Source organism: Malus sylvestris, chromosome 14, assembly GCF_916048215.2.
Source record: "Malus sylvestris chromosome 14, drMalSylv7.2, whole genome shotgun sequence".
NCBI classification, from domain to species: Eukaryota; Viridiplantae; Streptophyta; class Magnoliopsida; order Rosales; family Rosaceae; genus Malus; species Malus sylvestris.
In genome coordinates this window covers 13973885-13990428 of record NC_062273.1, presented here as the reverse complement: position 1 = coordinate 13990428, position 16544 = coordinate 13973885, and the positions used below count along the sequence as shown (strand labels likewise).

The window sequence follows — 16544 nt, the reverse complement described above, 5'->3', positions numbered from 1 at the left end:
TTCATGTTTGTAGCATAATCATGTGCGAGCTTGTGCAACAGTTTATTCTCTTGCTTGAGTCCTCTAATCTCCTGCTTAAGACTCATCACTTCAGCCGCCAATGATTCAACTTGGCAGGTTCGAGCAAATAGGCGTTGGGCCATATTCGACACAGAACCTGCATACTGAACACTGAGAGCCAGAGAATCCTTAACAGCCAACTCCTCAGACCGTTTGGAAAGAAGTCTGTTATCTTTGGGAGTGAGAATGTTCCTGGCCACCACCGCAGCTGTTATATCATTCTTCATCACGGAATCCCTAACGGTAAGAGGACCAGTAGGGGATAAGAAGGCGTGGCTGCCTCTTCATCAAGGTTCAAGTTAAAACGACGGTCGGAAGGGCTAGACATTTTCAAAGGTGTTGAAGAGAGAAGAGGTCGGACAAATCAAGATCTTAGAAGTGCAAGAAGGGAGCTTCTACTGGTGGAGATTCAAGTGTGCTTTGGAACTTAATGCCAGCCTCTATAAAAATCTGCACTCGACGGAGTTTCAGAAATCGAAAAGGCATCTGCTCAGAAATCGAAGAGGCGTTTACTTTCTCAAAAGCTGGGCTGCTTAGAGACCACGAGGGCCGATCCTAAAGATCGAAGAGGCGTTTGCTTTCTCAAAAGCTGGGTTGCTCAAAGACCACGAGGGCCGATCTCAAAAATCGAAGAGGCGTTTGCTTTCTCAAAAGCTTGGCTGCTCAGAGACCACGAGGGCCGATCTCAAAAATTGAAGAGGCACCTGCTTTCTCAGCCTTGTCAGCACCTGTCACATGCACACTCAGCTTTGCGGAAATTACGGGCAATCTGTAGAAGATTTCTAGTGAAGTAGAAAGCACGTGAATCTTACTGTTCAATCATCCACTTTCCACACGCAACATCAGCTCATAGGTACCACAGATAACTTTGCCAAAGATCTCTGACAAAGTTTAGACACGTGAAGCTTGCAGCTTCCACTACATCACTATGATCAAGAAGGGTAAAAGAATAGCAAAGAAACAGCACTAACAAAGTTTAGACACATAAATTTTGAAGGTTTAGCTACCATATTATTACCTGCAAGGGTAAAGGAACAGCACCACTGCAGGATAATTGGAAAGTCCCTGTGTGTCAACCTCTGTGCTCCGTGGCAAGGTAGACTTGCAAAAATGCCCAACCTTTACTCACATTCGAGAAAACACTCCTAACAAGATTGCTTGCTCCAAAATCGAAGAGGCACCGCCCTCCAAATCGTGAGAGCCAGCCTTCCAACAGGACTACTTTCTCAAACATCGAAGAGACACCGCTCTCCAAATTTCAAGAGCCAGACTCCCAGCAGGATTGCTTTCTCAAAAATTGAAAAGGCACCGTTCTCCGAATCTCGAGAGCCAGATCCCTGACAAGATCGCTTGTTCGAAAACCGAAGAGGCATCGCTTTCTCAACTTCAAGAGTCAGATCTTCTTGGATAAAGCTTGTCTGTAATCTTCACACGCAACATCAGCTTTCCAGATACCACAGACCACTTTTTCAAAGTACTCTGACAGAGTTAAAACACGTGAAGCTGGCAGCTCCCACTACAGTGCTATGACTAAGAAGGGTAAAGGTATAGCATTACTACTTGTTGTTAGGGAGACTCCTATATATGTCGACCTTCATCCTCAACGGACAGGTAGACCTGCAAAAATGCTCAACCCTTCCTCATATCTAAGAGGGCACTCCCAACGAAGCCTCTCGAAATACTCTGCAAACAAGCTACACCAGAGCAAGAATATCTCATATCATCAGGGTTAAAAGCAAGCGTATCCCATATAATGTTTTTTTCCTGTCTTTTCCTTTGGCCTTGTTCTTACCTGCAAGATAAGGAGAAAGAGAGTAATCAGTCAACACTTGGAATCAAGCTTCCAGTCAGGAACTGACTGCCTGGAACCCCTTACCTGATTACTTACCTGGCATAACTCTCGAGTACTCATCTTCAACATCTTATGCTTCCAGAGAAGATACCACATCTGTCTGAGGTACAGATAGGGCAAGTGAGAAGGATACAAGGAAGCATATGGAGACAAGCGTAATAGAACACGTGCCGATACTTCCATTACTTTGTCAACAGCAAAAGTATCTTATATCAGCAGGGTCGAACGTACTCTATATTTGATGGACTTGTTTTGACCCTCAAATTCTTCAGTCGGCCTTATACTTTGGAGGTAACCAGAAAACTCTCCAGCCTAGTTCAAGAATAAGCCTATGGAAAATTACTTTTTCAAAAGCAAAAGTACCTCATATCAGCTCTTCTCCTTTTCTTCTCTTTATCCTTTATGTTGCCTGCAAGATAAGGAGAATGAGAACAATCAGCCGGAACTCGAAATCAAACTTCTGATCTGGGACTGATTGCTTGGAGCTCTGATTGCTTACCTTGTCTGTCACCTCTCTCAGCAGATCCCCTAGCTCGGCGACTTGGGGGACTCCTACTACATGGTTTGTATCACACTTGACCAAGCCTGAAACTATAAGTAAGCTTCAAGTGAAATTGATACATTACCTTGTGCATCTCCACCAGTTAAAGATACCACCCCTGGATAGAGGAAGAGTACTTCCAGAGAAGATGCCACATCTACCTATGAGACAAATAAGGCAAGTGAAGACGATACCACACTTCGGTACTTAGAAGTTTCGTGATTACTTAGTGGCTTGGATCTTGCAAGTCCCCAACCGAGAAGCTTTCCCTCCAACTAGGAGGCCAATCACAGAGTGACACGTGTCGACATCAGAAGCCAATCATAGCGCGACACGTGTCAACATCGGAAGCCAATCACAACACGACACGTGTCAATGTCAGAACAAGGCTAGAAACTCTCTTCTATAAAAGGAGATCATTCTCCCAAAATATTTCCTAATGCCATTTGTACTAAATCATTCACTTGTACCCACTAAAGGAGAGCTTGAACCTATGTACTTGTGTAAACCCTCCACAATTAATGAGAACTCCTCTACTCCGTGGACGTAGCCAATCTGGGTGAACCACGTACATCTTATGTTTGCTCTCCTGTCTCTATCTTTCTACATACTTATCCATACTAATAACCGGAGCAATCTAGCGAAGGTCACAAACTTAATACTTTATGTTGTACCCAAGTCCTCACTGATTTTGTGCATCAACAATCCTTAAGTCCTTACCTTTTTGCATTGGTAATGGATGAGTTAACAGGACATATTCAAGATGTTATTCTTTGGTGTATGCTTTTCGCAGACGATATAGGGTTGATAGATGAAACTCAGGAAGGGGTAAATGCGAAGCTTAACCTTTGGAGAGAAGTGTTGGAATCTAAAGGTCTTCGCCTAAGCCGATCAAAGACAGAATATATGGAATACAAGCGGGATGGATGAAGTGGAAGAGTGCACCTGGCGTGTTGTGTGACCGTCATATGCCACTGAAGCTCAAGGGAAAATTTTATAGGACGGCAATAAGGTCGGCCATGCTGTATGGCACAGAATGTTGGGCGGTGAAGCATCAACACGTACACAAAATGGGTGTAGTGGAGATGAGGATGTTTCGTTGGAGGTGTGGGCTCACAAGAAATGATAAGATTAGGAATGAGTGGGTTGGACATGTGCAAAGAAGGCCTACTGACGCTCCAGTTCGAAGATGTGACTCATGACAGAGGTTCAGGGCTCAAGGGGTAGAGGAAGACCTAGGAAAACTTTGGAAGAGACCCTAAGAAAAGACTTAGAGTACTTGGATCTAACGGAGGACATGACACAAAACCGAGCGCAATGGCATTCTAGGATTCACATAGTCGACCCCACTTAGTGGGAAAAAGCTTTGTTGTTGTTGTTGTTGTTCTGTTACAAAAAATTCATTCTCTACAAATCTATAGGGTTATGAAGATGCTGATTGGGTTATGGCTGAAAATCTGGTTAAAAAAAGGAGATAGGGGAGATGTAGAACTGATAAGTGCTAGCACCAGAGGTTTTTTGTAAGTACACTTTGGACAGTCATTTCATAGGCTTTCATTTGTTCTTTAGTGTTTGTGGTTAACTATATATACTTTCCATCTGAGCTTTCTGAGTTTGATTTGACCTTTATGACAGGTATCTTTCCGCTCGTTAATTGGATTTCTGCCATACCGTAATCTTTCTTCCAAGTGGAAGTTCTTAGCTTTTGAGTCATGGTTGAGACAGAAGGGCTTAGACCCGTCATTGTACAGACGAAATCTAGGAATTATTGATACGAATACTCTTCCTAATCCAAGCCTAGAAGATCCTGATGCAGACGCGAAAAACGAGACAATAGTTTCACCAGATATGAGATTGGAAGATCTTCTTAGAATTTATGACCAAGAGAAAATCAAATTCTTATCATCATTTGTTGGCCAGGTTTGAAGAACCTGAATGAGAAGATTGACTGCTGCATTTGGAAACTTTATTCTCATCTTTTATTCCTTTTAATTAATTTTTAGAAACTGAATTTTGTAGAAAATCAGAGTACAATTGGTGTTGACCAACAGAAAGTTTGGGAAGCTTGTATTTTCAGTGAGGCCAAAAGAGAAGGAAGAGTCGGTTGAGAGAAAAAGAAGTCTTATGGTGAGAGGCCACCTTCATTTGTGATGTATCTTGAATGGTGCTGTTTGTTATTCCTTTCATTTTGATTATTCTTTTTAAGCTACAGTATTTGGTAACCTCTATTTCCAGAGTTGGAAGACTACAATATTTGGTTGTTCAGGGTGGTGGATAAGTGTCACAGCTGCAAACTAGAAATATATTAATAAATATAAAAATCTTGCCAAAGCTGATTGTAAGAAATCAGTGTTTTGTAGTATCATTTTGAGTTGGTCTATGGAGTTTAATTAAAATGATTTCTGGTGTATGCTATATGTTATAATTCTCCTATGTGAATTCCTATCCTTTACTCCTAAAATTGGGATTTATTATTTCATCCTAATATATGTATAAGTTGATCTGAAAAATCTCTTTTACATGGGTGGTTCTCAAATAACTGAGAAGCAATCTTATACCTAAAATATTAAGTCTCTGAAGTCCATGTTCTTCAAAAGCTTATTGTGCAATTCCGAGTATGCAATATGTTGTCTCAATCTCTTATATTGATTCTTATGGCAGGCAAAACTTCAAGTTGGAGATGTTGTGAAATGCTGCATCAAGAAAATCACTTATTTTGGTGTTTTTGTTGAGGTAACTGAAAGGTTTGCCACTCATTGTCTTGGAAGTGAAAAAAAAACTTTACTCTAGTGTTTTGATATCACGGATGATAATTTTTTGTATTTATAAGTTATTCAAAACAACTCCGCCTATGTAAGTTTATCTTACATTACCAGTCCCAAGCCCGGATAAAGGAGGAAGGGGAGGGCGTCAGGTAGTCGACAGTCGGCACTCCACAGTTACGTCGAATCCTTATGACAATGAATCCAGAACGAAATCGCGCTAAAGCTAGGACGTCACCCGTAAGTGGCGCGCTGTGTGGCCCGAGCACAGTGATAAGTGAGCAAGGGTTCGCTGTATCTCCATCGGCACCCGGATGCAGTGTTAAATGAGCAAGGGGGCCATAGAAACTTCTTTTCGAACGACTCCACTCAAAGTTGTTTGGGAGCATATGCTCCTATCAACTTTACACAGGACACACAAAAGAAGTACTTTGATCTTATTAGACGGGGGATGGTGAAGAAGCTAGGACAGAAGGGTAGAGTTCAAGAGAGTAGAATGCGTTTAGGAACGTGGAATATAGGAACCTTAACGGGAAAGTCTATGGAAGTAGTGGAAGTTATGGTGAGGAGAAGGATAAATATTATGTGCCTACAAGAAACTAAGTGGGTTGGTCTTAAGGCAAAGGATCTAGAAAACTTAGGGTTTAAGCTTTGGTATTCGGGCACAAATAGAACGAGAAACGGTGTTGGCATCATTGTGGACAAGACCTTGACACAAGATGTTGTAGATGTCAAGAGGGTAGGAGATAGAATCATGGCAATCAAGATTGTAATAGGACAAGAACTCATCAATGTGATTAGTGCGTACGCACCTCAAGTAGGGTTGGATACGAGTTCGAATGAGAAATTTTGGGAAGACCTTGGAGACTTGGTGCAAGGAATTGCCCAGACGAAGAAGTTATTTATAGGAGGAGATTTAAATCGACACGTGGGCAGGGAGACAGGCAACTATGGAGGTTTTCATGGTGGCCATGGTTTTGGGGAGAGAAATAAGGATGGGGAAGCTATCTTGGATTTTGCAATGGCATATGATCTCTTCTTAGCTAACACCTTCTTTAAGAAGAGAGAAGAACATGTGATCACCTACAAGAGTGGGTCGTCAAAAACACAAATAGATTTTCTTCTAATGAGGAAAGGGGATCGTATAACTTGTAAGGATTGCAAAGTTATACCGGGAGAGAGCTTGGCTAATCAACATCGCTTGTTGGTGATGGATGTACATATCAAAAGAGTGAGAAAAAAGAACAAGACTTGGAAGTGCCCAAAGACTAGATGGTGGAATCTAAAAGGAGAAAAACAAGTCATTTTCAAAGAGCAAGTAATCACCCAGTGTGTGTGGGATAGAGAGGGGGAAGCTAGCCAAATGTGGGATTCCATAGCTAGCTGTATTCGAAAAGTAGCAAAAGAGGTATTAGGAGAGTCCAAGGGCTTTGCTCCACACCAAAAGGAATCTTGGTGGTGGAATAAGGAGGTACAAACAAAGGTGAAGGCTAAGAAGGAATGTTGTAAAGCCTTATAGAAGGATAGGACCGATGAAAATGGTGAAAGGTATAGAAGAGCGAAGCAAAAGGCGAAGAAAGCTGTGAGAGAAGCTAAGTTAGCGGCTTATGACGATATGTATAAGCGACTAGATACCAAAGAAGGAGAGTTGGATATCTATAAACTAGCTAGAGCAAGGGAAAATAAGACAATGGACCTAAACCAAGTGAGGTGCATCAAGGATAAGGATTGAAAGGTTCTTGCTACAGAGAACGCGGTCAAAGACAGATGGAGAGGTTATTTTCATAATCTTTTCAATGAAGGACATGAAAGGAGTACTCCTTTAGGGGAGTTGAGTAACTCAGAAGAGTATAGAAACTACTCATTTTATCGTCGAATCAGGAAGGAAGAACTGGTTGTAGCTTTGAAGAAGATGAAGCATAGAAAAGCAGTGGGCCCAGACGATATACCGATTGAAGTGTGGAAAGCCTTGGGAGAGACAGGTATAGCATGGCTCACTGACCTTTTCAATAGGATTTTGAAAACGAAGAAGATGTCAAACGAGTGGCGAAAGAGCACCTTGGTGCCTATTTACAAGAATAAGGGCGACGTACAAAATTGCATAAACTATAGGGGTATTAAGCTAATGAGTCATACAATGAAGCTTTGGGAGAGAGTCATTGAGCATAGATTGAGGCAAGAGACACGGGTTTCGGACAACCAATTCGGGTTCATGCCAGGGCGCTCAACCATGGAGGCAATCTATCTCTTACGAAGATTGATGGAAAGATATAGAGATGGGAAAAAGGATTTACACATGGTCTTTATAGATTTGGAAAAAGCGTATGATAGGGTCCCAAGAGACATTCTTTGGAGGATTTTAGAGAAGAAATGAGTACGAGTAGCATATATCCAAGCTATAAAGGATATGTAGGAAGGAGCAAAGACTGTCGTAAGAACTCATGAAGGACAAACCGAAAGCTTCCCCATAACTGTAGGATTACATCAAGGCTCATCCTTAAGTCCTTACCTTTTTGCGTTGGTAATGGATGAGTTAACAGGACATATTCAAGATGATATTCCTTGGTGTATGCTTTTCGCAGACGATATAGTGTTGATAGATGAAACTCAGGAAGGTATAAATGCGAAGCTTAACCTTTGGAGAGAAGTGTTGGAATCTAAAGGTCTTCGCCTAAGCCGATCAAAGACAGAATATATGGAGTGCAAGTTCAGTGCAAATGGAGGCCAAAATGAGTTAGGGGTGAGGATCGGAGATCAAGAAATACCAAAGAGCGACCGTTTTCACTACCTAGGATCTATCTTACAAAAGAACGGAGAATTAGATGGAGATCTCAACCATAGAATACAAGCTGGATGGATGAAGTGGAAGAGTGCATCCGGCGTGTTGTGTGATCATCGTATGCCACTGAAGCTTAAAGGAAAATTTTATAGGACAGCAATAAGGCCGGCGATGCTGTATGGCACAGAATGTTGGGTGGTGAAGCACCAACACGTACACAAAATGGGTGTAGCGGAGATGAGGATGCTTCGTTGGATGTGTGGGCACACGAGAAAGGATAAGATTAGGAATGAGGATATCCGAGGTAAAGTAGGAGTAGCCGAAATTGAAGGAAAGAGGAGAGAAAATCGGTTACGGTGGTTTGGACATGTGCAAAGAAGGCCTACTGACGCTCCGGTTAGAAGATGCGACTACGGGACAAAGGTTCAGGGCCGAAGGGGTAGAGGAAGACCTAGGAAAACTTTGGAAGAGACTCTAAGAAAAGACTTAGAGTACTTGGATCTAACGGAGGACATGACACAGGATCGAGCACAATGGCGTTCTAAGATTCATATAGCCGACCTGACTCAGTGACTTGGATTTTTCAAGTCTCCAATCGAGAAGTTTTCCCCACCCGGGAAATTAAGGGAACACTACCTCAACCTACATGCTCCACTCACAAAGCTTCAACATACAAGCTTCAACAAAAGAAAAATTCAAAGAACTTAGTGAAGAAAGCTTTGGTGTATTTAACACAATACGTTGAAATGAAACAAAGCTTATTTATTGATATCTCTAAGAAGTTACAAATATGTACATATACACGAGTCAAAATAAACAAACAAGAGGGAGCCTTCACAAAGGTTGCTTAGGAGAAGTCTCAGCAGTCGGCAGAGCCCCAGAAAGAGAAGGCACCGGAGGGGGATCATTCGGAGCCTCAGTACTGGACAGCACCCTAGAAGGAGGAGGCATCGGAGGTTGATCATTTGGAGCTTCATTACGCGGTACAGCCCCAGAAGACGAAGGCAATAAATGCCTTTGGAACAAACCCACAAACCTCTGATGATCATGTAAAATCTGACCATCAGATTCCTTCATCTGGTCAAGCTTCCTCTTCATGTTTGTAGCATAGTCATGAGCGAGCCGGTGCAACTGTTTATTCTCATGCTTTAGCCCTCTAATCTCCTGTTTGAGACTCATCACTTCAGCCGCCAATAACTTGGCGGGTTCGAGCAAATAGGCGTTGGGCCATATTAGACACAGAACCTGCGCACTGAACACTGAGAGCCAGAGAATCCTTAACAGCTAACTCATCAGACCGTTTGGAAAGTAGTCTGTTATCTTTGGGAGTGAGAAGGTTCCTGGCCACCACCGTAGTGGTCATATCATTCTTCATCACGGAATCCCCAATGATAAGAGGACCAATAGGGGATACGAAGGATGGGCGCCATATGTTGTCTAGAGAAGGCGTGGCTGCCTCTTCAACAAGGTTCAAGTCAAAACGACGGTCGGAGGGGCCAGACATTTTCAAAGGTGTTGAAGAGAAAAGAAGTCGGACAAATCAAGATCTTAGAAATGCAAGAAGGGAGCTTCTACTGGTGGAGATTCAAGTGTGCTTTGGAACTTAATACCAGCCTCTATAAAAATCCGCACTCGATGGAGCTTCAGAAATCGAAGAGGCGCCTGCTCAGAAATCGAAAATGCGTTTGCTTTCTCAAAAGCTGGGCTGCTAAGAGACCATGAGGGCCGATCTTAGGAATCGAAGAGGCGTTTGCTTTCTCAAAAACTGGGCTGCTCAAAGACCACGAAGGTCGATCGCAGAAATCGAAAAAGCGCTTGCTTTCTCAAAAGCTGGGCTGCTCGGAGACCACGAGGGTCGATCTAAAAAATCGAAGAGGCACCTGCTTTTTCAGCCTTGTCAGTACCTGTCACATGCACACTTAACTTTGCGAAAATTACGGGCATTCTGTCGAAGATTTCTAGTGAAGTAGAAAGCACGTGAATGTTACTGTTCAATCATTCACTTTCCACACGCAACATCAACTCACGGGTACCACAGATAACTTTGCCAAAAATCTCTGACAAAGTTTAGACACGTAAAGCTTGCAGCTCCCATTACATCGCTATGACCAAGAAGGGTAAAAGAATAGCAAAGAAACAGCACTAACAAAGTTTAGACACATAAATTTTGAAGGTCTAGCTACCATATTATTACCCACAAGGGTAAAGGAACAGGACCATTGCTGGATAATTGGAAAGTCCATGTGGGTCAACCTCTGTGCTCCGTGGCAAGGTAGACTAGCAAACAGGCCTAACCTTTACTCACATTCGAGAAAACATTCCCAACAAGATTGCTTGCTTCAAGATCGAAGAGGCACCGTCCTCCGAATCTCGAGAGCCAGACTCCCAACACGATTACTTTCTCAAAAAGCGACGAGACACCGCTCTCCGAATCTCAAGAGCCAGACTCCTAGCAGGATTGCTTTCTCAAAAATCGAAGAGGCACCGTTCTCCGAATCTCGAGAGACAGATCCCCGACAGGATTGCTTGTTCAAAAACCGAAGAGGCATCGCTTTCTCAACTTTGAGAGCCAGATCTCCTTGGATAAAGCTTGTCTGTAATCTTCACACGTAACATCAGTTTTCCAGATACCACAGACCACTTTTTCAAAATGCTCTGACAGAGTTAAAACACGTGAAGCTGGCAGCTCCCACTACCGTGCTATGACCAAGCAGGGTAAAAGAATAGTATTACTCCTTGTTAAGGAGACCCCTATATATGTCGACCTCTATCCTCAACGGACAGGCAGACCTGCAAAAATGCTCAACCCTTCCTCATATCTGAGAGGGCACTCCCAACGAAGCCTCTCGAAATACTCAGCTTTCTTTCCCCCCCGAGAACACCTCTGCAAACGAGCTACACTAGAGCAAGAATATCTCATATCATCAGGGTTAAAAGCAAGAGTATCCCATATCATGCTTTTTTCCTGTCTTTTCCTTTGGCCTTGTTCTTACCTGCAAGACAAGGAGAAAGAGAGCAATCAGTCAGCACTTGGAATCAAGCTTCCAGTCCGGAACTGACTGCCTGGAACCCCATTGCTCTCGAGTACTCATCTTCAACATCTTATGCTTCCCGAGAAGATACCACATCTGCCTGAGGAACAAATAGGGCAAGTGAGAAGGATACAAGGAAGCATGTGGAGACAAGCGCAACAGAACACGTGCCGATACATCCACTACTTTGTCAACAGCAAAAGTATCCCATATCAGCAGGGTCGAACGTATTCTAGATTTGATGGACTTGTTTTGACCCTCAAATTCTTCAGTCGGCCTTATACTCTGGTGGAAACAAGAAAACCCTCCAGCCCAGTTCAAGAATAAGCCTGTGGAAAGTTACTTCTTCAAAAGAAAAAGTATCTCATATCACATTTTCTCCTTTTCTTCTCTTTATCCTTCATGCTACCTGCAAGATAAGGAGAAGGATAACAATCAGCCGGAACTCGAAATCAAAACTTCTGATCTGGGACTGATTGCTTGGAGCTCTGATTGCTTACCTTGTCTGTCACCTCTTTCAGCAGATCCCCTAGCTCGGCGACTTGGAGGACTCCTACTACATGGTTTGTATCGCGCTTGACCAAGCCTGAAACTACAAGTAAGCGTAAGTGAAATTGATACATTACCTTGTGCATCTCCACCAGTTAAAGATACCACCCCTGGAGGGAGGAAGAGTACTTCCAAAGAAGATGCCACATCTACCTATGAGACAGATAAGGCAAGTGAAGACGATACCACACTTCGGTACTTAAAAGTTTCGTGATTACGAGATCATTCTTCCACAATATTTTCTAATGTCATTTGTACTAAATCATTCACTTGTACTCACTAAAGGAGAGCTTGAACCTATATACTGTGTAAACCCTTCACAATTAATGAGAACTCCTTTACTCCGTAGACGTAGCCAATCTAGGTGAACCACGTACATCTTGTGTTTGCTTCCTGTCTCTATCTACACTAATGACTGGAGCAAGCTAGCGAAGATCACAAACTTAATATTTAAGACGATATTCTTTGGTGTATGCTTTTCGCAAACGATATAGTGTTGATAGATGAAACGCAGGAAGGGGTAAACGCGAAGCTTAACCTTTGGAGAGAAGTGTTGGAATCTAAAGGTCCTCGCCTAAGCCGATCAAAGACAGAATATATGGAGTGCAAGTTCAGTGCAAACGGAGGCCAAAATGAGTTAGGGGTGAGGATCGGAGATCAGGAAATACCAAAGAGCGACCGTTTTCGCTACCTAGGATCTATCTTGCAAAAGAACGGAGAATTTGATGGAGATCTCACCCATAGAATACAAGCTGGATGGATGAAGTGGAAGAGTGCATCCGGCGTGTTGTGTGACCGTCGTAGGCCACTGAAGCTTAAGGGAAAATTTTATAGGACGGCAATAAGGCCGACAATGCTGTATGGCATAGAATGTTGGGCGGTGAAGCATCAACACGTAGGTGTAGTGGAGATGAGGATGCTTCGTTGGATGTGTGGGCACACGAGAAAGGATAAGATTAGGAATGAGGATATCCGAGATAAAGTAGGAGTAGCCGAAATTGAAGGAAAGAGGAGAGAAAATCGGTTACGGTGGTTTGGACATGTGCAAAGAAGGCCTACTGACGCTCCGGTTCGAAGATGTGACCACGGGACAGAGGTTTAGGGCCGAAGGGGTAGAGGAAGACCTAGGAAAACTTTGGAAGAGACCCTAAGAAAAGACTTAGAGTACTTGGATCTAACGGAGGACATGACACAAAACCGAGCGCAATGGCGTTCTAGGATTTATATAGCCGACCCCACATAGTGGGAAAAGGCTTTGTTGTTGTTGTATAAGTTATTCAAAACAATCTATTGATGGATTGGCCTTGCTACTATCTGGTTTTGGCACAATGCTTTGTGCTATATTTTCATTACTTTAGGGTCCTGAAAATGGAGCCGAGACTGGGATACCTAGTTTTCCTCACAAAAATGAACCTCTCTACATTAATGTAGGTTGAAGGAGTGCCTGCATTAATCCATCAGACAGAAATATCTTGGGATGCCACAGTGGATCCTTCTTCCTACTTTAAAATTGGTCAGGTAATTTGGTTAATGATCTAATTGTAGGAGATACTGTTTAATATTCGGTCTATGCCACTGAAGTTTGTGATTTGTACTTAGTTTGTTAGCATTTTTTAGAGTTTCGGTGTTTCTTTATGTATTGTTCTGCCTTTTTTCTCTCTTTCTGATCTCAGATTGTGGAGGCAAAAGTTTACCAACTGGATTTTGCACTTGAACGCATCTTCTTATCATTAAAGGAGATTATGGTAATGTATATCTTATGGATTTCTTGGATACACATGTCTAATTTGTTTGATGAGATATGCAATTAATAAGAAAGATCCGTTCGTATTTGTTGCAGCCAGATCCATTGATGGAGACCTTGGAGTCCGTAGTTGGAGATTGTGATAGCCTGGATGGGAGATTAGAAGCAGCACAAGCAGATACTGAGGTTTTTTTCTTCCCCCCACAGATCGACCTTCAGTGGGATATATTAGTCTAATTACATCATCATAGTTGTGAACTGCGTAGCGCATACTTGTGACATTAAGAGTATAAGAAACCAAATGCTTTTACAAAAAGTAAAATAATAAATAATAAAAAACAAATGCATACAGTGAAAAAAGCGTCTTTATTGTTGTAGAGTGGATTGACATATGTTTATCTCTTCGATGGATTGACATAGAAGATATAACCTCAATGATATTATGATACATATGTAAACTATCTGGTATCTGCATGAACAGACTCCATACACGATGTTTCTTTTGCTTATCAACACCATATGATTCAATATTTTTGACAGTGGGCTGATGTCGAATCTCTTATCAAAGAGCTGCAACAAACCGAAGGAATCCAGTCTGTATCAAAAGGTCGCTATTTCTTGAGCCCAGGGTTAGCTCCCACATTTCAGGTACGAACACCTAACATTTCTTGATTTCAGATCAGTGGACAAAAAAGTTAAGGTTGGTAGAAAGCTGCATACTATTATGTGCAGTGTAGTAATCCAGATTTGCATGTGGGACCCTATTTAGGGATTTACAGAATAACAAAGATTTAAGTTCCTCGTTTGAAAGGCTAATGTAACATGTCGATGTTGCATGGTTGATGTGTTTGTTTAACAGATTGCACAAATGCTCAACCAGAAGTGTTAGCCAATACATTAATGTTGAAAGAATCTCATTCTGTTGAGAGTCTCTCCCTTTTTAATGTTGTTTGTACCATACTTGACCAATCCCGAAACTACTGAGCACCGGTCAACGTTATATCGTCAAGGACCCAGAAGAGTTTCCCTACAACCAGGAGGCCAATCACAGCGCAACACGTGTCAACATCAGAAGCCAATCATAGCGCGACACGTGTCAACATCAGAAGCCAATCACAACAAGACACGTGTCAATGTCAGAATGAAACTAGAAACTCTCTTCTATAAATAGAGATCATTCTCTCATAATATTTCCTAATGTCATTTGTACTAAATCATTCACTAGTACTCACTAAAGGAGAGCTTGAACCTATGTACTTGTGTAAACCCTTCACAATTAATGAGAACTCCTCTACTCCGTGGACGTAGCCAATCTGGGTGAACCACGTACATCTTGTGTTTGCTTTCCTGTCCCTTTCCATTTACATACTTATCCACACTAATGACCGGAGCAATCTAGCGAAGGTCACAAACTTGACACTTTCTGTTGTACCAAAGTCCTCACTGATTTTGTGCATCAACAAATGCCATATTTGAAGTAATAAGCTGGAAAATGCATCATCTTTTGACCTGGACTTCTTAGTGTCACGTTTTCGTTAGAAAAACTAGTGCATCTTAGTATTTGTCTAAATCTGTTTCCACTAGTCCAAAATAGTTTAAACTTTTCTTTCCAAACTCAAGTATCTGCTGTGGACCTATCTTTTTAATGCAGGTTTATATGGCATCCATGTTTGAGAATCAATACAAGTTGCTTGCTCGATCAGAAAATAAGTACAGGAGGTGAGTTATGAAATTGATAGCAGTTTACCTTCAAGGCTTCAATTACTATCTGTTTTCCTTTATTTCTCTTTGAAAAGATAATTTGCTTAACCAAATCAAATTATCTCTGCGTTTAAGACATTAGAAGCACTTCTTAGAAGCAGACACTGACTTGTGTTAAAGTCAATCGATTACTGATTGCATTATTTTTTGCAGGTAATAGTTCAAACATCATTGGACAAAGAAGAGATGAAATATGTGATTCTAACATGTACAAGCAGAGTAGGCTAGTTCTGTTCTTTCTTGCTATTTGGGTAGAGCGAGTGCAGTTTCGTTCATGACGGGTATCGTTAGAAATTTTGTGAAGTTAGAAATGGGAATTCGTTTCCATGGCGGGGAGGATGGAAATTGTTGTTCATTTTGTAGAGATGGGGATCTGTAAATACTCCAAGCTTAATGAAGTGTTATAATGAAGTGTTGTAACATGATCGTGCACTAAGTTGATCTGCTTTGATGTAACTATTGCCATAGGGGGTTGGAAATTTCATCAACAAGATATGTGTGGATACCATGGCCTTGAGATCATTGATGCCTATGCGTCCGAAGATGACATTGTATGCCGTTGGGCAATCAACCACCAGGAAGTTAGTGGTAATGGTAGCTGTGTAAGGGTCTGTACCAATGGTGAAAGGTAAGTGTATGCTCCCCAAATGTTGCACAATATCACCGGAGAAGCTTATCAGAGGGGAAACCGAGTAAGTGTTTAGCTACATTAAGTGCCCTAAAAGCTTCAGCAAACATGATATTGACCGAAGCCGCCGTGTCTACCAGGATTCGTCGTACTTCAAAGTTGGCTATGTGAGCTTCCACAATCAGTGGGTCGTTGTGAGGGTAGATGATACATCTTTCTTCCTTAGGGTAGAAACATATTGGATCCCAGTTAGGCTTTTGATACTTACCTCCCCTGATGTCTTCCACGTGAAACACTTGGTGGCCAGACCTTAAAGCTCGTTCACTATTTTTCATGGCCCTGTTGGAAGATTTAGATATGGGTGTGCCACCACTTATGGAATATATCACATTCACCTAGCATTGGTTATGGTTACCCCTTAGAGGGTAAAGGAAGAATTGATCGATTTTTCCTTCACGTGCCAAAGCTTCAATATGATCACGAAGGGTGATACACTTCTCGCCGTCATAGCCGTTATGCTCGTGGTAGTAGCAAAACGTGCCCGTGTTCTTCGTGGGCTTGTAATCCGGGTGCCTCGACTTTGGCTTCGGTATCAGGTGTGCTATGCTGGGGTAAATGACCACGCATGTGGCATTCAAATGTGTGTATGCCTCATACCTCGGGGTAGAGGCCGTCCTAACACGTGCTTGACCCACTGTGTTGACTGCCTGGGGTCGGGGATTATCATGGCGATACCCTTGGTTACCGCGGTAGTGTCCATTACTCTTTTTACTAAAATGAGACTGGTGAGGATTGAAATCTTTCCTTTTGCCTTGAGATTGATATGTCTGTTAACT

The 16544-nt window shown here is 42.2% G+C and overlaps 1 protein-coding gene across 1 annotated transcript; it reads left to right on the top strand.

The window, feature by feature from the left end:
- Positions 1–3898: 3898 nt before the first annotated feature.
- Positions 3899–15481, top strand: LOC126599040 (uncharacterized). The gene is made up of 10 exons (XM_050265413.1): positions 3899–3913; positions 4089–4373; positions 4473–4580; positions 5115–5186; positions 13007–13093; positions 13249–13320; positions 13416–13505; positions 13860–13967; positions 14971–15038; positions 15234–15481. Exons 1-10 carry the CDS (start codon positions 3899–3901, stop codon positions 15235–15237), a joined length of 909 nt encoding a protein of 302 aa, XP_050121370.1. The 3' UTR covers positions 15238–15481.
- Positions 15482–16544: the final 1063 nt, after the last annotated feature.